At 41.5% G+C, this 18,667-nt stretch overlaps 1 protein-coding gene across 3 annotated transcripts in view; it reads right to left on the bottom strand.

Moving 5' to 3' along the window:
• LOC123754497 (uncharacterized) overlaps positions 1–18,667 on the bottom strand; it is a 126,582-nt gene that overhangs the window by 16,177 nt on the left and 91,738 nt on the right. For all 3 annotated transcript variants that reach the window (XR_011229030.1, XM_069326323.1, XM_069326322.1), the window contains exons 5-8: positions 14,132–14,214; positions 11,790–11,928; positions 10,002–10,169; positions 2,748–2,933 (exon numbers count right to left, since the gene is read on the bottom strand). Coding sequence is in view for 2 of the 3 variants with exons in the window: in XM_069326323.1 (XP_069182424.1) it covers positions 2,748–2,933; positions 10,002–10,169; positions 11,790–11,928; positions 14,132–14,214 (576 nt within the window). In the remaining variant the exon portion in view is untranslated. The remainder of the gene's footprint in view (positions 1–2,747; positions 2,934–10,001; positions 10,170–11,789; positions 11,929–14,131; positions 14,215–18,667) is intronic.

Below are 18,667 nucleotides of genomic sequence, written 5' to 3'. Positions count from 1 at the left end.
AAATCATGGAGAGATAAATTGGGAATCAAGGAATCCCCATGGAGGGGATGAAACGTGGGGAGCAAAATTAGTAGATGTTATAGACAGGAATTTCCTGACACAACATGTGAAGGAAGACACAAGGGAAAGAGGAGGAGATGCACCGAGCCTATTAGACCTGATTTTCACCCAGAACGTAGAAGATATCGAGAATTTAGAGCATGAAATACCTCTAGGGGCCAGTGACCATTGTGTCCTAGTCTTTGACTACATGATGGAATTCAAAATTATGACCATGGGACAAGAGATCTGGGAAAGGAGAGCTGACTACAGGAAAGGGGACTATATGAGGATAAGGGACTATCTGGGTGAAGTGCAGTGGGAGGAAGAAATTAGAGGAAAAACAGTCCAAGATATGATGGACCTAGTCATACAGAAATGCCAGGAGGCCGAAGAGAGATTTATACCAACGGTAAAGGGAAAAAATAAGAAGGAATATAATAACCCATGGTTTAATAGACAGTGTCAGGAAGCAAAAATGGCCAGCAGGCGGGAGTGGAGGAAGTACAGAAGACAAAGAACAGAGGACAACAGAAGCAGATACAACAGAGCTAGGAACGATTACATTAACATAAGACGAACATCGGAAAGGGACTATGAGAACGATATTGCAATCAAAGCGAAAAAACAACCTAAGTTACTACACAGTCATATAAGAAGAAAAATGTCGGTGAACGACCAAGTGACAAGACTAAGGAAGACAGAGGGGGCATATACTGAAAGTGACAAGGAAATCTGCGAGGCACTGAATGCCAGTTTCCATGGAGTGTTCACTACCGAGCCTGAGCAGCTCCCATTGTTGGAAGGGGTTACCCTAGATGAAAGACTATCAGATATAGAGGTGACAGCAGAGGAGGTAATGAAACAGTTGACAACTCTAGATGCAACTAAAGCAGTTGGACCAGACAAAGTATCACCGTGGATACTAAAAGAAGCAGCACAGGCCCTCAGCGTGCCTCTGGCAATGATCTTTAATGAGTCACTTATGTCAGGAGAATTGCCCAGTTGCTGGAAGAAGGCAAATGTCGTGCCGATCTTCAAGAAAGGAGATAGGGAGGAGGCACTTAACTACAGACCTGTATCACTGACAAGCATCCCCTGTAAAATACTGGAAAGAATAATTAGGCTACGACTGGTTGCACACCTGGAGAACATTAGGTTTGTGAACAAACATCAACATGGGTTCTGGACAGGGAAATCGTGCCTAACAAACCTTCTGGAATTCTATGATAAAATAACGAGGATAAGACAGGACAGAGATGGTTGGGCAGACTGCATATTTCTGGACTGCCAAAAAGCCTTTGATACAGTACCGCACATGAGACTGCTGTTCAAGCTCGAGAGGCAGGCGGGGGTGGGGGGAAAGGTCCTAGAATGGATAAGGAACTACCTAACAGGAAGGAGCCAAAGAGTTACGGTAAGGGGCGAGAAGTCGGACTGGCGAACAGTAACAAGTGGAGTACCACAAGGATCGGTGCTGGGACCAATTCTATTTCTTGTGTATGTTAACGACATGTTTACAGGCGTAGAGTCCTACATGTCGATGTTTGCGGATGATGCAAAGTTGATGAGAAGAGTTGTGACAGATGAGGATTGCAGGATCCTCCAAGAGGACCTGAACAGATTGCAGAGATGGTCAGAGAAATGGCTACTAGAATTCAACACGAGCAAATGTAAAGTTATGGAAATGGGACTAGGAGATAGGAGACCAAAGGGACAGTACACAATGAAGGGGAACAGCCTACCTGTAACGACGCGTGAAAGAGACCTGGGGGTGGACGTAACACCTAATCTATCTCCTGAGGCACATATTAATAGGATAACGACAGCAGCGTACTCTACACTGGCAAAAGTTAGAACATCATTCAGAAACCTAAGTAAGGAGGCATTTAGGGCGCTTTACACTGCCTACGTAAGGCCAGTCTTAGAGTATGCCGCCTCATCATGGAGTCCCCATCTGAAGAAGCATATAATGAAACTGGAAAAGGTTCAGAGGTTTGCAACGAGACTCGTCCCAGAGCTACGAGGGATGGGGTATGAAGAGCGCCTGAGGGAACTGTGCCTTACGACACTAGAAAGAAGAAGGGAGAGGGGGGACATGATAGGAACGTATAAGATACTCAGAGGAATTGACAGAGTGGACATAGACGAAATGTTCACACGGAATAGTAACAGAACGAGAGGACATGGATGGAAGCTTGAAACTCAGATGAGTCACAGAGATGTAAGGAAGTTTTCTTTTAGCGTGAGAGTAGTGGGGAAATGGAATGCACTTCAGGAACAGGTTGTGGAAGCAAATACTATTCATAATTTTAAAACCAGGTATGATAGGGAAATGGGACAGGAGTCATTGCTGTAAACAACCGATGCTCGAAAGGCGGGATCCAAGAGTCAATGCTCGATCCTGCAAGCACATATAGGTGAGTACATATAGGTGAGTACACACACACACACACACACACACACAGTAGTTTCAAAGCGTTATATGACAAAGAGTGCTGGGAAGACGGGACACCACGAGCGTAGCTCTCATCCTGTAACTACACTTAGGTAATTACACACACACACACACACACACACACACACACACACACAAACACACACAAACACACACACACACACACACACACACACACATAAAATGAACCACAATGTTGACATAAAAATAACACGTGCTCATGGTGTGTTTCTGTGAGACATGGCCTCACCTTGACAGATAGGAGCTTCGTTTGTCCACTTGCCAGTATGGTCACAAGTGCGGGTGGTATTTCCTTTGAGGATGTAGCCGGGGTTACAGGTATATGTGGCCACTGTGCCATAGCCATAGACTCCACGGAAGTTGGCTACCTCTATAAACCCATGAGTGACATGGGAAGGAGCTGGGCACTGCGACTCTGTAAAAAGCACTGGAGGTTAAATCGTTACCGATTGTTTGGGGCAGAAAGCCTTTTAGGCTTATGGATGCCCCTCCTATGCCAATGACCGACAGTTTGGACAGATTGAGGTGTTATGTGAGACCAGACAGCAGGAAGAATGAGGAGTCTCCTCAGGATAAGGTTCAGAATGATTTGAATAAATCAAAGGAAAAAAAAAGACAATTAAATACTGTATATTGCTCCCACCCACATAAAAAAATACTTAAGGAAATACAGGATTTCTTTGTGAATGGGTACACTACCTGGAGAGGGTCTCGGGAGTTCTTCTACTCCCGAGCCCGGCCTGAGGCCAGGCTTGATGGATATGGCCAAGACCCTCCCTCCCTCCCTTCCTCCAAGACCTTCCCCCCAGTTCCTGGATGGCATTGTGGGAGTTCCTCTTCTCCACAACCCTGGCCCTGACTTGTGACACCTTTTTAAATCAAGTTGTTGCTTGGGGTAGTCTACAAGCTCATACAGTATATCCACTACAACCCGGTACGTCTGGCACTTCTTGTAGAAAACTATCCAATTCTTCTTGAAGTCCACTTTTGTTCCTGGTAATATTTCTTATACTTGCTGGGAGGATACTGAACTGTGGACCTCTGATGTCCATAGAGCGTACTCTGATTGTGCTTATGACACTTCTACTCTGATTGTGCTTATGACACTTCTACTCTGATTGTGCTTATGACACTTCTACTCTGATTGTGCTTATGACACTTCTACTCTTCATTGGTTATTTTGCTGTTATTTTACTGTGCAAATTTGGGACCTGGCCTTTCAGTATTTTCCATGTATATATTATTAAATACCTCTCTCATTACCATTCCAGTGTTGAGTTGAGAGCTTTAAGATGGTCCAAATAATTTAGCCGTTTATTGTGTCTATGCGTGCTGTATATGTTCTCTCTGTATCCCCCTATTTCAGCAATCTCTCCTGCTCTGAAGTGGGGAAGTATCAAGCAGTACTCAAGGAAGGATAGTGTAAATGATTTGAATAATATGAGCATAGTGATTGGATCCCTGGATTTGATGGTTCTTAGAATGTACATCCTATCATTTTTCTAGCTGATGCTATATTTGCTTGGTTATGCTCCCTAAAAGTCAGGTCATCAGACATCATTATTCTCAGATTCTTTACATGTTGCTTTCCTACTATGGGCAGATTTGATTGTGTCTTGTACCCTGTATCTTGTTTAAGGTCTTCATTTTTACTGTACCTAAGTACCTGGAATTTATCACTATTAACATCGTTATTCTCTGCTGCCCCATTACAAAACTTTATTAATATCAGCTTATAGCTTTTATCATTTTCTACAGAAGTAATTTTCATGCTAAGTTTTTATCATCTACAAAGATGATACGAGGCTGTGACTTGTATTTTTTACTATATCTGATATGAGAATAAGGAAAACCAGTAATTACCTAAGTGTAGTTACAGGATGAGAGTTACACTTGTGGTGTCCCGTCTTCCCAGCACTCTTTGTCATATAATGCTTTGAAATTAATGACAGTTTTGGCCTCCACCACTACCTCACCTAACATGTTCCAACCGTCTACCACTATGTGAAAGTGAATTTTCTCATACTAGTATTTCTTCGGCAGCTTTGTTTAGTTAGATTAAATCTATGACCTCCTGTTCTTGAAGTTCCAGGTCTCAGGAATTCTTCCCTATCAATTTTATTGATTCACATTACTATTTTGACTGTAGTGATCATATCGCCTCTTTTTCTTCTATTTTCTAGTTTTGGCATATTTAATGCCTCTAACCTCTCCTTGTAGCTCTTGTCCTTCAGTTCTGGGAGCCATTTAGTTGCATGTCTTTGCACCTTTTCCGTTTGTTGATGTGCTTCTTAAGATATGGGGACCATACAACCGATGCAAGGACTGTGCTCTGAGGTACAGAACTTTTCACTGTGCTTGGACATGATTTTAGTTGATTGACCATTACTCTTGGCATTCGGTTTAAAATAAAATTTAATATCAATTGCCCTACTTTACCTGTTACAGTATTCTTATTGATCTCATTTTGTGGGCTATCACTCCATGGTAACATTTATCAAATGTTTTTGCATTCTGTTTTTCTTTTAATGCATCAGTGATTCTGTCATAGTAGTCGAGTAACTGCGAAAGGAATCTTCCTGCTCTAAGTTGACCTGGGTTGTAGAGGTCAGTGGTCTCCATAAAACTGGAGAGCTGACTCGTGATTACTCTCTCAAAAGCCTTTATTGTTACTTATAGACCAGTTGCCCTAAAACATTAGTGCGCCCAGTTTTATAGACCAGTAATATTAGTTACTGTATCAATCAGTATGTTACAAATGTTTGTTTACTGTATGTTAAATCAGCAGACATCCCTACACAAGGGAGGAAGCAATGTACTGTATTGGCTAAAAATTATAGACTAATAACACTTGTTACTGGTCTATAATTTTTAGCCAATACAGTATATTGCTTCCTCCCTTGTGTAGGGATGTCTGCTGATTTAAGTGCTTCTGGCATCTCCTCAGTGTCCAAGCTTTTTCTCCACACTACACTCAGTGCTTGTGTCACTGGCATCTAGCATTTCTTTATAAAAATTTAATTCCACAAATTTGGACCCGGGGTTAAGTGCATGAGCATGTTGTCAATTTCTTTTTTTGAAGTTTGCAGAGTTCATGTTAATGTCAGTTATAGTGTCTGGGATTTGGATAGAGTATCATTCATAAAGAAGCTGTCCAGATCTATCACTTTCATGCTGTTTATTGTGGTGCTAAAGATAGTTTCATACTGACTTTTACGATTTCAGTAATTTCTGTCTTCCTCTGTGTATGAACCTTCAACCGTAAGTAAAGGTCCAATACTGACAGTGTTTTTTATGTTGCTTTTGTGTATACGTGTATGAAGAAATATTTTTGATTGTTCTTTATCTCTTGTATGGCTTTCTGTTCTAATTTTATTTCTTCAGTGTGATATGACTGCTTCAATTCCTGCTCTATCTCTTTGATCTCTCTGTTTAAATTCTTCTTTGTAGGGATAATCATGTCTGCTTAAGCATTTCTATTATTTTGTTCCTTCTTTTGTAATGTTGCCTGCATTCTCTTTCTAAGCTAGTCCTCGTTCTGACTTGCCACAAAGCAACGTGTTTTTAAACAAACTTTGTACACTTCGGCAGTCAGTTGTTCTATTCCCTGCATGGGAGTTTTATTGCTTAAAACACTTTCCCATTGAATGTTTGTAAGTTCTATGTTTTTTTCCTGTCAATCCTGTAATTACTAAAATTGAATTTATTGAATAACACTTCTTGCTGGATAATTTTTTGGACATATTACAATTGCTGATGTTAGTTTGCACGTGAATGAGCTTGTGATCTGGGTATTTGGTACCTTAAGATAGTAATGCTTTGATTATTTCTTTATTGTGAAGATAAGAACTAGAATATTTTCATTTCTAGTTCGCTCTGTTATCTGCTGGTTGAACAAAAATTTGTCACAGAATCTTAAGTAGTTCTCTGACCTGTGATTGATTATTTCCAGATAGATTTCCTGATAAAACATTATTGTTTACCACTCACCATCTAAGTCTGGGTAGATTGAAGTCTTCAAGGGAAATAATATCTGGTATTGGGTTTGCCAGAGTATTGAGGCTATTCTCTGATATGTTTATCTGTTCTGTGAATTCCTCAATTCTGACACGTATATTTGTCATATTAGTTTGTATAGTTTTTTTTGGTTTATTTTTCTCTAGTTTTACTGTAAGTACCTCTACCACCTCATTTGTAGTTAAAAGAGCTCTGAGCATAAAAGGTCCTTATATAATATATAAACCTCAAACACACTACTTGATAATGGTCCAGGAGGGGCCGAAATGTCATCGTTTCTTCATCTTCGAATGTGTGATTTGGTCATCATACCTTCAACCATGTTACTGTGACTCATCATCTACAAACCTACTCCTCCATGTGACCTATTTACTCTTATCATATCTACATCAATTATATTCCAGTTTCCAGATCTCACTGTCTATGTATTTCCTTGCATGGGGGTTTCTGTGAAAGCTCCAAATACTGCATTTGTCCCTTTTAAGAGGCCCTTTATGAACAGTATTGTACTTTGTTTTGCAACTGCAACTTTGTTTTTAGTCCCTGTATGTCGGCAAAGATGAAGGAGGTTACTCTGATGCATTTTGACTGGGAGATCTTTCGTGGAGGTCCGTTATGCGTGCACAAAATGGATTTCTTCTGATTTGACTGGTTGTTGCAGGACTGTTGCCTGTTGTAGTTGAAGCTCTGTTGTGGGGGTGTAATGTTATCTGTGGCTGGTTCTTTATGTCAGTTCCAGCAATACCAACAGCAACAGACAACAGGGATGCACAGATTCCAACAATGCAGGGTATGACCATGAGCAATCAGTGCACTCCGATTTGCAGCGACACGACTTGCGAGGTGGAGCCTTTTGAAACCTCTTTCTTCTGGATTTAAACAATTATTTCACTGTTCTCCAAAACCATTTTCCTGTCTTCCATTCTTTGTGTAGCATTCTGTGCCTTCCATGTGAAAGTCTGGTCAGCTGATATCACAGCATTTTCTTTCCTCAAATATCATAGCAATTTTCTTTCCTCAGTAAGGTTTTGAACAAGTCAGGATGGAAATACCTGCATGTTGATCCTAATCAACATTGTCCATTCTTAAGTAGATACAGAAATTTTCTGCGATTAGGGTAACTGTATTTCAATCCATTTTTCTTTCCATAATATCTATGTCTGCAAATATAATTTTGCATAGAATTTGCATGTTTGTCTCTTGTTTGTCTCTCTCTCTATCAAGGTCTGCTGTGTCTGTACCTTTCAAGCTGTCAGTGCTGTCTGTTACAATTTCCTGTCTACTGTCTTCTCTGTCCGGGCAGACTGAATCAGAGTTCACACTTTCCCTGACTAGTACTTCAGTTTCATCCCTGTCGACAGCCTCAGCTCCTGCACCAGTATTATTTGCTTCTCTCTCTTGCCTGAGTGGCTCGTAGGCTTGCAATGAATAACATTTTTCGATCATCAGTCGTGGTATCTAGGAATTGGTTGGCATTACAAACAATATAATAGAAGAATTTTGGACTACCTTAGCAAGGTAATCAAATTTATACAAAATAATCAAGATTGAGATCATTTTTTACATTTTACATTATAGTTTATTTTAGTGAACTATAAAATATTTAAGATTTTCTTCAAATATTGTAACAGGTGCCTAAATTTATGGACAAAGCCTTCCATCCAAATTACAGGACTTTACATGACAAAATAAAAATGTACTTTATGTAAAATTTCATGTATTCATGAATCATCAATTTTTTTATTTTTATTTTGTTCCATATTTCCATAATTAAAAAACTATTATTTGAAAATCATAAAAATCATCAAATTATTATTATTTTTCATAGTATCCTGTATATTAAGAATTGTACACAAGGACAGATACACTGAGAGGTGTGCCCCACTTCTTGGTGTATATACACTGAGAGGTGTATCCAGCTTCTGGGTGTATATACACTGAGAGGTGTACCCAGCTTCTGGGTGTATATACACTGAGATGTGTACCCAGCTTCTGGGTGTATATACACTGAGCCACTGAGAGGTGTACCCAGCTTCTGGGTGTATATACACTGAGAGGTGTATACCCCAGCTTCTGGGTGTATATACACTTGAGAGGTGTACCCAGCTTCTGGGTGTATGTACACTGAGAGGTGTACCCAGCTTCTGGGTGTATATACACTGAGAGGTGTATACCCCAGCTTCTGGGTGTATGTACACTGAGAGGTGTACCCAGCTTCTGGGTGTATATACACTGAGAGGTGTACCCAGCTTCTGGGTGTATATACACTGAGAGGTGTATACCCAGCTTCTGGGTGTATATACACTGAGAGGTGTACCCAGCTTCTGGGTGTATGTACACTGAGAGGTGTATACCCAGCTTCTGGGTGTATATACACTGAGAGGTGTATACCCCAGCTTCTGGGTGTATGTACACTGAGAGGTGTATACCCAGCTTCTGGGTGTATATACACTGAGAGGTGTATACCCAGCTTCTGGGTGTATATACACTGAGAGGTGTATATACACTGAGAGGTGTATACCCCAGCTTCTGGGTGTATATACACTGAGAGGTGTATACCCCAGCTTCTGGGTGTATATACACTGAGAGGTGTATACTCAGCTTCTGGGTGTATATACACTGAGAGGTGTATACCCAGCTTCTGGGTGTATATACACTGAGAGGTGTATACCCCAGCTTCTGGGTGTATATACACTGAGAGGTGTATACCCCAGCTTTTGGGTGTATATACACTGAGAGGTGTATACCCAGCTTCTGGGTGTATATACACTGAGAGGTGTACCCAGCCTCTGGGTGTATATACACTGAGAGGTGTATACCCCAGCTTCTGGGTGTATATACACTGAGAGGTGTATACCCCAGCTTCTGGGTGTATATACACTGAGAGGTGTATACCCAGCTTCTGGGTGTATATACACTGAGAGGTGTATACCCAGCTTCTTGGTGTATATATACTGAGAGGTGTATACCCAGCTTCTTGGTGTATATACACTGAGAGGTGTATACCCAGCTTCTGGTGTATATACACTGAGAGGTGTACCCAGCTTCTGGGTGTATATACACTGAGAGGTGTATACCCCAGCTTCTGGGTGTATATACACTGAGAGGTGTATACCCCAGCTTCTGGGTATATATACACTGAGAGGTGTGTATGGTGTATATACACTGAGAGATATACACTGAGAAGTGTACTCCACTTTTCAGTGTATATACACACACACCGAGAGTTTAGTTTAGTCCTGGACTATGTTCAAGACAAAAATATTCTTGCTGGTTGGACAGTAAGCTACAGTAGTGGCCTTAATAACCCTCCAGATGTTAATAAGCCTTAAGCACAACACCAACCCAAGAATTGTCCAGAGTAGGTTTAGAGCTGAGAGATAAATGTTAATTGTGTGTTAAGAAGTATGTAAGAGTTAAGTAAAAAAAAAAAAATTTAAAATGAAATAATAATTCAGGAACTCACCTTTGCACCTGGGAGTTTGCCCTTGCCACTTGCCCTTGGAGGAGCAAGTGAGAACTTGGTCGCCCTCAAGCCTGAAGCCCGATCTGCAGGAGTACTCTGCCTTGGCCTCCCCCTGGCGGATCACCTCCCCCTCAACTGGAACCTCTGGCTCTCCACATGGGATTCGCTCTGGGAGAAAAGGGATTGGGGTTATCATAAGCTCAAAAGTGTTTAAAATGTTCAGGAAGAGAATAAGATCAAATTTAGCTCCACTGGGTGTACCCAGTGTGCAGTTTTGAGTCGTCCTCATGGCTTCTACTGATTTTCTCATTGGTACGTCATGTTAAGTGATTTCTTTGTGCATTTGAAGAATAGCATTAGGGAGTACTACTTCTGTACCATACCAGGATGTATGTGGGTAGTGTGTGTGAAATTTTGATTTGGTATCAGCTGGATGCCTCGGGACTCTTGAAAGATTCAATTGAATCCTCCAGGTTAGGTTACTTTTGTAGCACAATGTGGTCCAGTGGTTTAAGGCATGTGCTTGGAAGTATCACGTGTGCAGGTTGGAATCCTCTGCATGGCTCCTACTGATTTTCTCAATAATAACAATAATAATAATAATAATCCACAGAAATCACATTAATGTGATGTATATCAATGAGAAAATCCACCAAGGCAATGAGGTGGGTGCGATCCTACGACCTTGGCATTGCCATCTGCATACCCTACCATTAGACCACAGCTGACTTGTAAAAAAAAGTTATAAACCGGATTTCTACTGCTGACGGCTCCTACTGAAGCCAGTCCATGTTTTACGTATGATCCACAAGCACTCGGGTGGAAGGGAAGAGTAGTCCTACAGTACAAATCCAGTTATATGACTTACAAGTCAGCGATGGTCTAGCAAATTACAGTTTTGATGAACTAGTTACAAAATTTAATGCACATCGTCACATTAACATTGGGCTCGAGACCGACCTAAAGTACAGTTTCTAAATAAAATAGCTGGCACGTGGAGAGCAAGTGTCACAATTATATGTCCTGCACACGCCCCCAACTAGTGGGCTGTGTTGGATAAGTTACAATCACTCAGTTACTACCTACAGTTAGCAAACTGAGGATATAGGCTAGAATTTCTGGTACAGTAGTAGATCATTTTGATCTCCCCCTCTCTCTCTCTCTCACTCTCCCCCCCCTTCTCTCTCTCTCTCCCCCCTCTCTCTCTCTCTCTCTCTCTCTCCCCCCTCTCTCTCTCACTCTCCCCCCCTCTCTCTCTCACTCTCCCCCCCTCTCTCTCTCTCTCTCCCCCCCCTCTCTCTCTCTCTCTCCCCCCTCTCTCTCTCTCTCTCTCCCCCCTCTCTCTCTCACTCTCCCCCCCTCTCTCTCTCTCTCTCCCCCTCTCTCTCTCCCCCCCCCCTCTCTCTCTCTCTCTCTCCCCCCCCCTCTCTCTCTCTCTCTCTCTCTCTCTCTCTCTCTCTCTCTCTCTCTCTCCCCCCTCTCTCTCTCCCCCCCTCTCTCTCTCTCTCTCCCCTCTCTCTCTCTCTCTCCCTCTCCCTCTCTCTCTCTCCTCCTCTCTCTCTCTCTCCTCCTCCTCTCTCTCTCTCTCTCTCTCTCTCTCTCTCTCTCTCTCTCTCTCTCTCTCTCTCTCTCTCTCTCTCTCTCTCTCTCTCTCTCTCTCTCTCCTCCTCTCTCTCTCCTCCTCTCTCTCTTCCCCCCCCTCTCTCCCCCTTCCTCTTCCTCACCCTCTCCCTCTTTGCTACCTCCCCTCTATCCCCCCCCCTCCTCTTTCTCTCTCCACTCACTCACCTCTGAAAGCGAAGACCTCCACCTCACACAGACCAAAGTACTCCTGCTCCTCCCTGTCGTCGCGGATGTACACAAACTGTCCTGGGTGGCCCAGGCCATCGTTGCACTGGAAGAGGGCCTTGTGGGTCTGGAAAACACCCTGGAATAGTTCAAGCTCTTAATATTTCCTTCTCTCATGGGTAGAAAAGCTGGGAAATGGGTAAGGTTCGGATAAAAAAATAGTGTAAGGTCAATGGGGGAAGCTGTGAAACATTTTAGGGGTCTAAAATATTTTTGGGATCTGAAACCTTTTTTTGAGATAACCTATAGTGGTGGCTTCACTTTGGGGACTGAAACCTACTTGATTCTGAAGTCTTTTAAGGTTTGAAACTTTTCGTGGTCTGAAACCTAGTGGGAGTTGAGATCTTGTAGGGTTTGAAATCTAGTGGGGTACGAAACGTAGGTCTGAGACCTAGCGGTTTCTAAAACCTTTTAAGGTCTCAACCCCCAAGTTAGTCGTGGTCAGGCAAAACCACTTGGAATTGGACGCTCGTGAAAGCCTGAGAATCTCCCGCTGTGGAGATCTATGATGGGGTGAGATCAATAGAAATGGGGAGTTGTGGGGGACAAGAAATTATTGCAAAGTCAAAAGGGTAAGGAAACAGGGTTCACACATTTCTGGTTAGGCAAAACAGCCGCATATGTTACGGTGTGGCAAATCGAAAGAGATCTCAGTCGGTTCTCTCGATTTCGCACTTCGTAAAAAATGCATCTGTGTTCCCTTAAACAGAAAAGTCAAATACGAAACTGTTTTGCCTAGCCAGCAACGGACGAACCCGAGCAACCCACCTAACCTATCCAGGCATATAAAACGTCACTTCTGTTAAAACTGCGATTTGGAACTTTTTGTTCCTAGTAGAATCCTATGAAGAATCTTAAACAACAATAACATAAAACTACTATGCATTATGTGAGAACACGGGAAGGGATTAGTTACATATAAATACCAATTTACAAGATAAGAGTTCCCCGCCCCCCCCCAAGCATAAAAACATTCGTTTTCTATAATCTCTTTTTATGATCTTGATCATAATATGATTTCCAACTTCAGTCATAATGATTGTTGAATAACATTATCGCTCGTTACAGCTTTCACCCTGTCTGAAGGTCAGTTATTTTGAACAATATTTTTCAAACATGAAAACGTTATCATTGGCAAGTCATACAGGGCTACTTTTTTATTTTTTGAGAGGTTGGTACAGGAGTAGACAGACAGACTGACAGAGCTTTCCCTTCCCATAGCTCATGGGAAGGGAACTCTAATTCCCTTAAGGGAAGTAAGTAAGAGTAAGGAAACTTCCCTTACTCTACTAGTTTTCCCTGGAATATGACCCACTAATATGTTAACAACTAGGTACTGGGTTAACAAATGCCAACAGTTAAGGAATGGCGCCTAGTCAATCCTCCCCTTGCGAATCGTAGGGCGAGAGTGTTACCACTGTGCCACCACGGACTGTAGATGTCTTCTACTGTTGTGCTTTTGTTAAATTATCTTGCCAAATAATAATAGTATATCATTAAAAGTGATAGTGTTAGTGTCTATTCTTCTCTCCTATAATGCAGGAAAGAGATTTAGCCTCATCTTCATAAATTCAAACAATAAATGTGGTCACGTTATGAACGTTTTACATAACGTTCATAAATTATAAATATTTATCGATTAAGTCCTTACTGGTTGTTTAAATAATATCTAGCCTTTATATAAGCCCTGAGTAAATTTTAGGAATTTATTTTTTGTTTTACTCGTAAATTACGCGGGTAAATATAGATATTGGCGCGCTGGTACCACGGTTTGCGCCATCATAGTGGTATAACCGACCACAACACCTCCAGACACGTGCGCCTCACACATTCACCACAGTTTGTTGAAGCTTCCGCCAAGATTGTAAGAGTCACTAAACTGGCTGGTGAAGGTGTTATGCAATAACTTTGCCAACTCATGATGTTTTATGGGATCACAGAGAAAGATTTTTAAGTTTTCTCAGAAAACTTATTATATTGTATATGTTCTTATAAACATATTATGTTACTTTAATCCTAGACTGTCTTCAGGAATTAAGTATACCTAAATTGCTGGTTGGCCAGTAGGCTGAAATCATGGATGAGCATAAAGTTCTCTTGGCTTGCCATTCACTAACTGTTTTGCATACACAAAAATGTACAAACCCACCTAACCTATCGAGACAGTCATAGTAAACGTCATTATTACGGTGCTTGAATTTTCAGCAAAACGTCGCTATTTTAACGGATTGGTCGATTCCGTGCCAAATGCGAGGGATTAAGTGAGAGGACAGGTTGTTTACCTTGAATGTCGTACAGGGCTTGTAGAGCGCCTTGTTGTCCGTCAGCAATTCTATCACGTAGATCGTAAACTCCTGCATCGACCCTGCAACAGGAATTTTTTTTGTTTAATTGTTTAATTACGCCTCTGTGGACGTAGGAATAAGAGATGTGGGAGATAATGAAAAGGAGTAATTAATAAATATATAAAAACAACATAAAAACGAGTGTGAGAGAATCAGAAAAATAATCCCGCCTTCTTTAAGACCCAACATTTCTAATTTTCAAATCCCGTTGCAAATCATTTATTTATTTATTTATATGCAAGAAGGTACATTGGGTTTATGAGAGTACATAGCATTGATGTTGTTACATTCTTGTAAAGTCACTAACGCATAGCGTTTCGGGCAGGTACTTAATCTAACAGATAATTTTAAGTAGGTAATTTCTTGCAAAATTGATAAAAAATGTTAATAGGTACAGTGTAAGAAAATTTGACAAAGATTAGTATGCATATTAAAGTAAAATTTGAGGGTTATCAACAGGTACATTGTAGGATTATTTGAGGATTATTTAAAGGTATAATGCATTAAAATATGCGTTCAATTACCATGATGTAAGATGGTTGTAATGATTACAATGGTGAAGTTGTTTGGCTTAGGCACATAAATTGGGGGATTGGGTAGCACTATATGTGCGAGTTTAAAGCACTAGGTAGGAAACTAAGTATATTTGTAGGTAGGTAGGTAGATATATAGATAGGAAGCAATGAATATAACGAAATTATATTTTCAATTTCAATTTCAAAATTATATTTTATTAAAATTATTGTTCTTATAATCATCCTCGCCAATATAATCACTATTGCAGTAAACAATGTTGGCTGTAATTAGGTAGTTTGCTCTCTCTGTATATGTTACATGTGACCTTCTGAAGAAGTGGTATTTTAAAAGTTTTTCCACGAGATCAGCCTTGTCACGTCAAGCGTTTCCTGGAATGAGTCAACTTAGTTCTGGACTGATGTTTTGTGACTCTGCATTGTGCTTTCCCGAAGTCAGGTATGTCCTGAAGATGAGGTTTTCATGCATGGATACAGCGATCACAATGTGGGCGCACCAGAGGTCTATATAACCCCCTTTCTCTCCTTTGAAGTCAAAGATTCGTTTGACTTTTGCTAGGCTTTCCGTTATTCTCGGTTGGCTTTTATACTGCAGCTTAAATTTATTGTGCAATTTTCAATGACTGGTGGATTCTGACTCGTAGGTAATTTTCTTCCTGCTGCGAGGAAGTGTTGTTGATGTGAGTTGTGATGTACGTTATTCCGCTCTACATGCAAAGTCTTGCAGCACTTGTCAATTTTAAACAACACTTGCTAGGCTTCCGACCACTTGTGGAGTTCATGTACATCTCTTTCTAAGACCTCCACATCATTTTCACTTCCATCTTTACACTAATATTGGTCTCTTCAGAAAATTTGATGAGGTCATTTGTAATATTCTCATCTATGTCATTGATGTATGTGACAGAATGGGCTTGTTCCACGATGCTCCCTTGTGGTACCACATTTACCACAGTTCTCCCGTCAGATTAGTTTTCTTTGAGAGCGGCCCTTTGCTTTCTTGGGCCAGATTCACGAAGGAGTTACGCAAGTACTTACAAACGTGTACATCTTTTCTCAATCTTTGGCGGCTTTGTTTACATTTACTAAACAGTTTACAAGCATGAAAACTTCCCAATCATCTGTTGTTATTGTTATAAACAGCCTCCTGGTGCTTCGGAGCTCATTAACTATCTAATAATTGTAAACAAAGCCGCCAAAAATTGAGAAAAGCTGTACACGTTCGTAAGTACTTGAGTAACTACTTCGTGAATCTGGCCCCTTGGTTTCATCCATTGATTAACCAGAATTTTACTTTCCCATTTATTCCACGTGCTTGTATCTGTTTTACCAGTAAAATGTGGTCCCGTGTCAGAGGCTTCAGAGAAGTCCATGTATACTACATCTGTTGGAAGTCCTTTGTCTCAATAGCTGGTTACCCTCTCTAGAGGGTAGCCTAGTTTTACTAGATTGCTTTGGTAACCTTGTTTTACTCGGTTTTAATAGATTGTGTCAAGGTGAGCTCTCTCTGCCTTTTTTGAAGATAGAGGTGACATTTGCATATTTCCAACTCATGGAAACTATATTTTGGTTTTAGTCTCCTGAAAAGGAGTTTCAGTGGAAGACAGTTAAAATAAATAAATAAATAAATGTTTATTCAGGTAGAGTACATACATACAAGAGGTTTTACAAAAATTGATAGATTTATAGATAGAGCTAGTACATACAATGCCTAAAGCCACTATTACGCAAAGCGTTTCGGGCAGTTCATTTACCAGTTCCTTTATAACTTTGGATCAAATTCCATAAACACAGGGAGCTCTTTCAGTCTTTGTCAATGGTCTTCCTGACTGTTTCGGACCGTTATGGCCATATCCATTAATTCAGTCCCACATCCTGTCTCAAACATTTGCGATAAGACATTTTTTTTTTCAAACATTCGTGACGAACTTATAACAAGAATCTTGCAAGTTGACAAACTGTGCTGTTTGGGACTTGGAGTCTGTCATGCCTGGCGTGTCATCGTTCATGATGCACGTGACTGTGAGACAAACTCGCGCGCCACACCACTAACAATGGCGAAATAACTTCAGCCATGCGAAAAAAAAATTACACAATTCTGTTCATTCAAATAATATTACAAAAAAAGTAATCTTTTCATGACTTACTAAAACTTGTTTGTCTTCTATATCTATCTCTCTATCTATCTATCTATCTATCTATCTATCTATCTATCTATCTATCTATCTATCTATCTATCTATCTATCTATCTATCTATCTATGTATCTATCTCTATCTCTCTCTCTATCTATCTATCTCAATAACATTTTTATAATAATTTGAATTATTGTTCCACAGGTATCTTCGGTTACCCAGATGTACGATAACACCTCCAACACTCGCCCAATTCCCACCAATAACAATAGAAACATCCGTAACATTTAGAAAACTGACCCCAAATGAGGAAGTTTAAGAGAAGAGTGATCCACTTCAGCGCCGTAGTTCACAAGAGAACGTTCACTCTCCGGAAGTGTGACTCTCTCTTTCAACATTTAAGAGAACATTTAAGAGGTTATTTTAACAATAATGAGGACACCTGAGGCTTCCTTTTTACCTTCTGGCGTCCAGGGTAACCCCGCAGACGCAGGTTCGAGCCCAAGGCACCGCTCCAATGGTGCTATATCTCATGGATATGGCATGTTAGTGTGAGTTCCTGGTGTCTGTGATTCATTTACACGGCCACTTGCGAAACCTGTACATCTTCCCTCCAATGTGGCGGGCTTGTTTACATATTGGGGCGCCAGACAGCTGAGTGGACAGCGCTTCGGATTCGTAGTCCTGAGGTTCCGGGTTCGATCCCCGGTGGAGGCGGAAACAAAAATGGGCAAAGTTTCTTTCACACTGATGTCCATGTTCACCTAGCAGTAAATAGGTACCTGGGAGTTAGACAGCTACTACGGGCTGCTTCCTGGATGGGGGGGTGTAACAAAAAGGAGGCCTGGTCGAGGACCGGGCCGCGGGGACGCTAAGCCCCGAAATCATCTCAAGATAAGATATTAAACAGTTTGAGGGCTCTGAAGGGACTACGAGGTGCCTTAACAATAATGACCTTAAGTCGAGACCCTCCTCGCCGTATTTCCGACCTCGTAAGCTGTTTCATTATTAGAAACTTGCATACATGATTGACTTAAGATGTGCAGCTCTCGTAAGTCTTCATTCACACCACCTTGGGGGGGGGGGGTTGAATGACACTTACCTGGACTTGGGAGATGACCGACCGTTATCTTGAGGTTATCTTGTGATGATTTCGGGGCTTTTTTTTTTTTTAGTGTCCCCGCGGCCCGGTCCTCGACCAGGCCTCCACCCCCAGGAAGCAGCCTGTGACAGCTGACTAACTCCCAGGTACCTATTTTACTGCTAGGTAACAGGGGCATAGGGTGAAAGAAACTCTGCCCATTGTTTCTCGCCGGCGCCTGGGATCGAACCCAGGACCACAGGATCACAAGTCCCGCGTGCTGTCCGCTCGGCCGACCGTACTACCACCTACAGTATGACCCTCGGGGGGGGGGGGAGGGAAGGGGCGAATGGAGGAAGGAATTATCAGGGTAAAGCACCAAGCCAATACGACTATATAGCAATTGGAAAGGGTCTGGACCCAGATTCACGAAGCAGTTACGCCAGCACTTACGAACCTGGGGCCAGATTCACGAAGCAGTTACGCAAGCACTTACGAACCTGGGGCCAGATTCACGAAGCAGTTACGCAAGCACTTACGAACCTGGGGCCAGATTCACGAAGCAGTTACGCAAGCACTTACGAACGTGTACATCTTTCCTCAATCTTTGCCGGCTTTGGTTACATTTATTAAACAGTTTACAAGCATGAAAACTTGCCAATCAACTGTTGTTATTGTTATAAACAGCCTCCTGGTGCTTCCGAGCTCATTAACTGTTTAATAAT

This window comes from Procambarus clarkii, chromosome 18, assembly GCF_040958095.1.
Source record: "Procambarus clarkii isolate CNS0578487 chromosome 18, FALCON_Pclarkii_2.0, whole genome shotgun sequence".
Taxonomy (NCBI): domain Eukaryota; kingdom Metazoa; phylum Arthropoda; class Malacostraca; order Decapoda; family Cambaridae; genus Procambarus; species Procambarus clarkii.
Note: the sequence above shows the minus strand (reverse complement) of the source record. Positions and strands in the feature narration are given on the sequence as shown.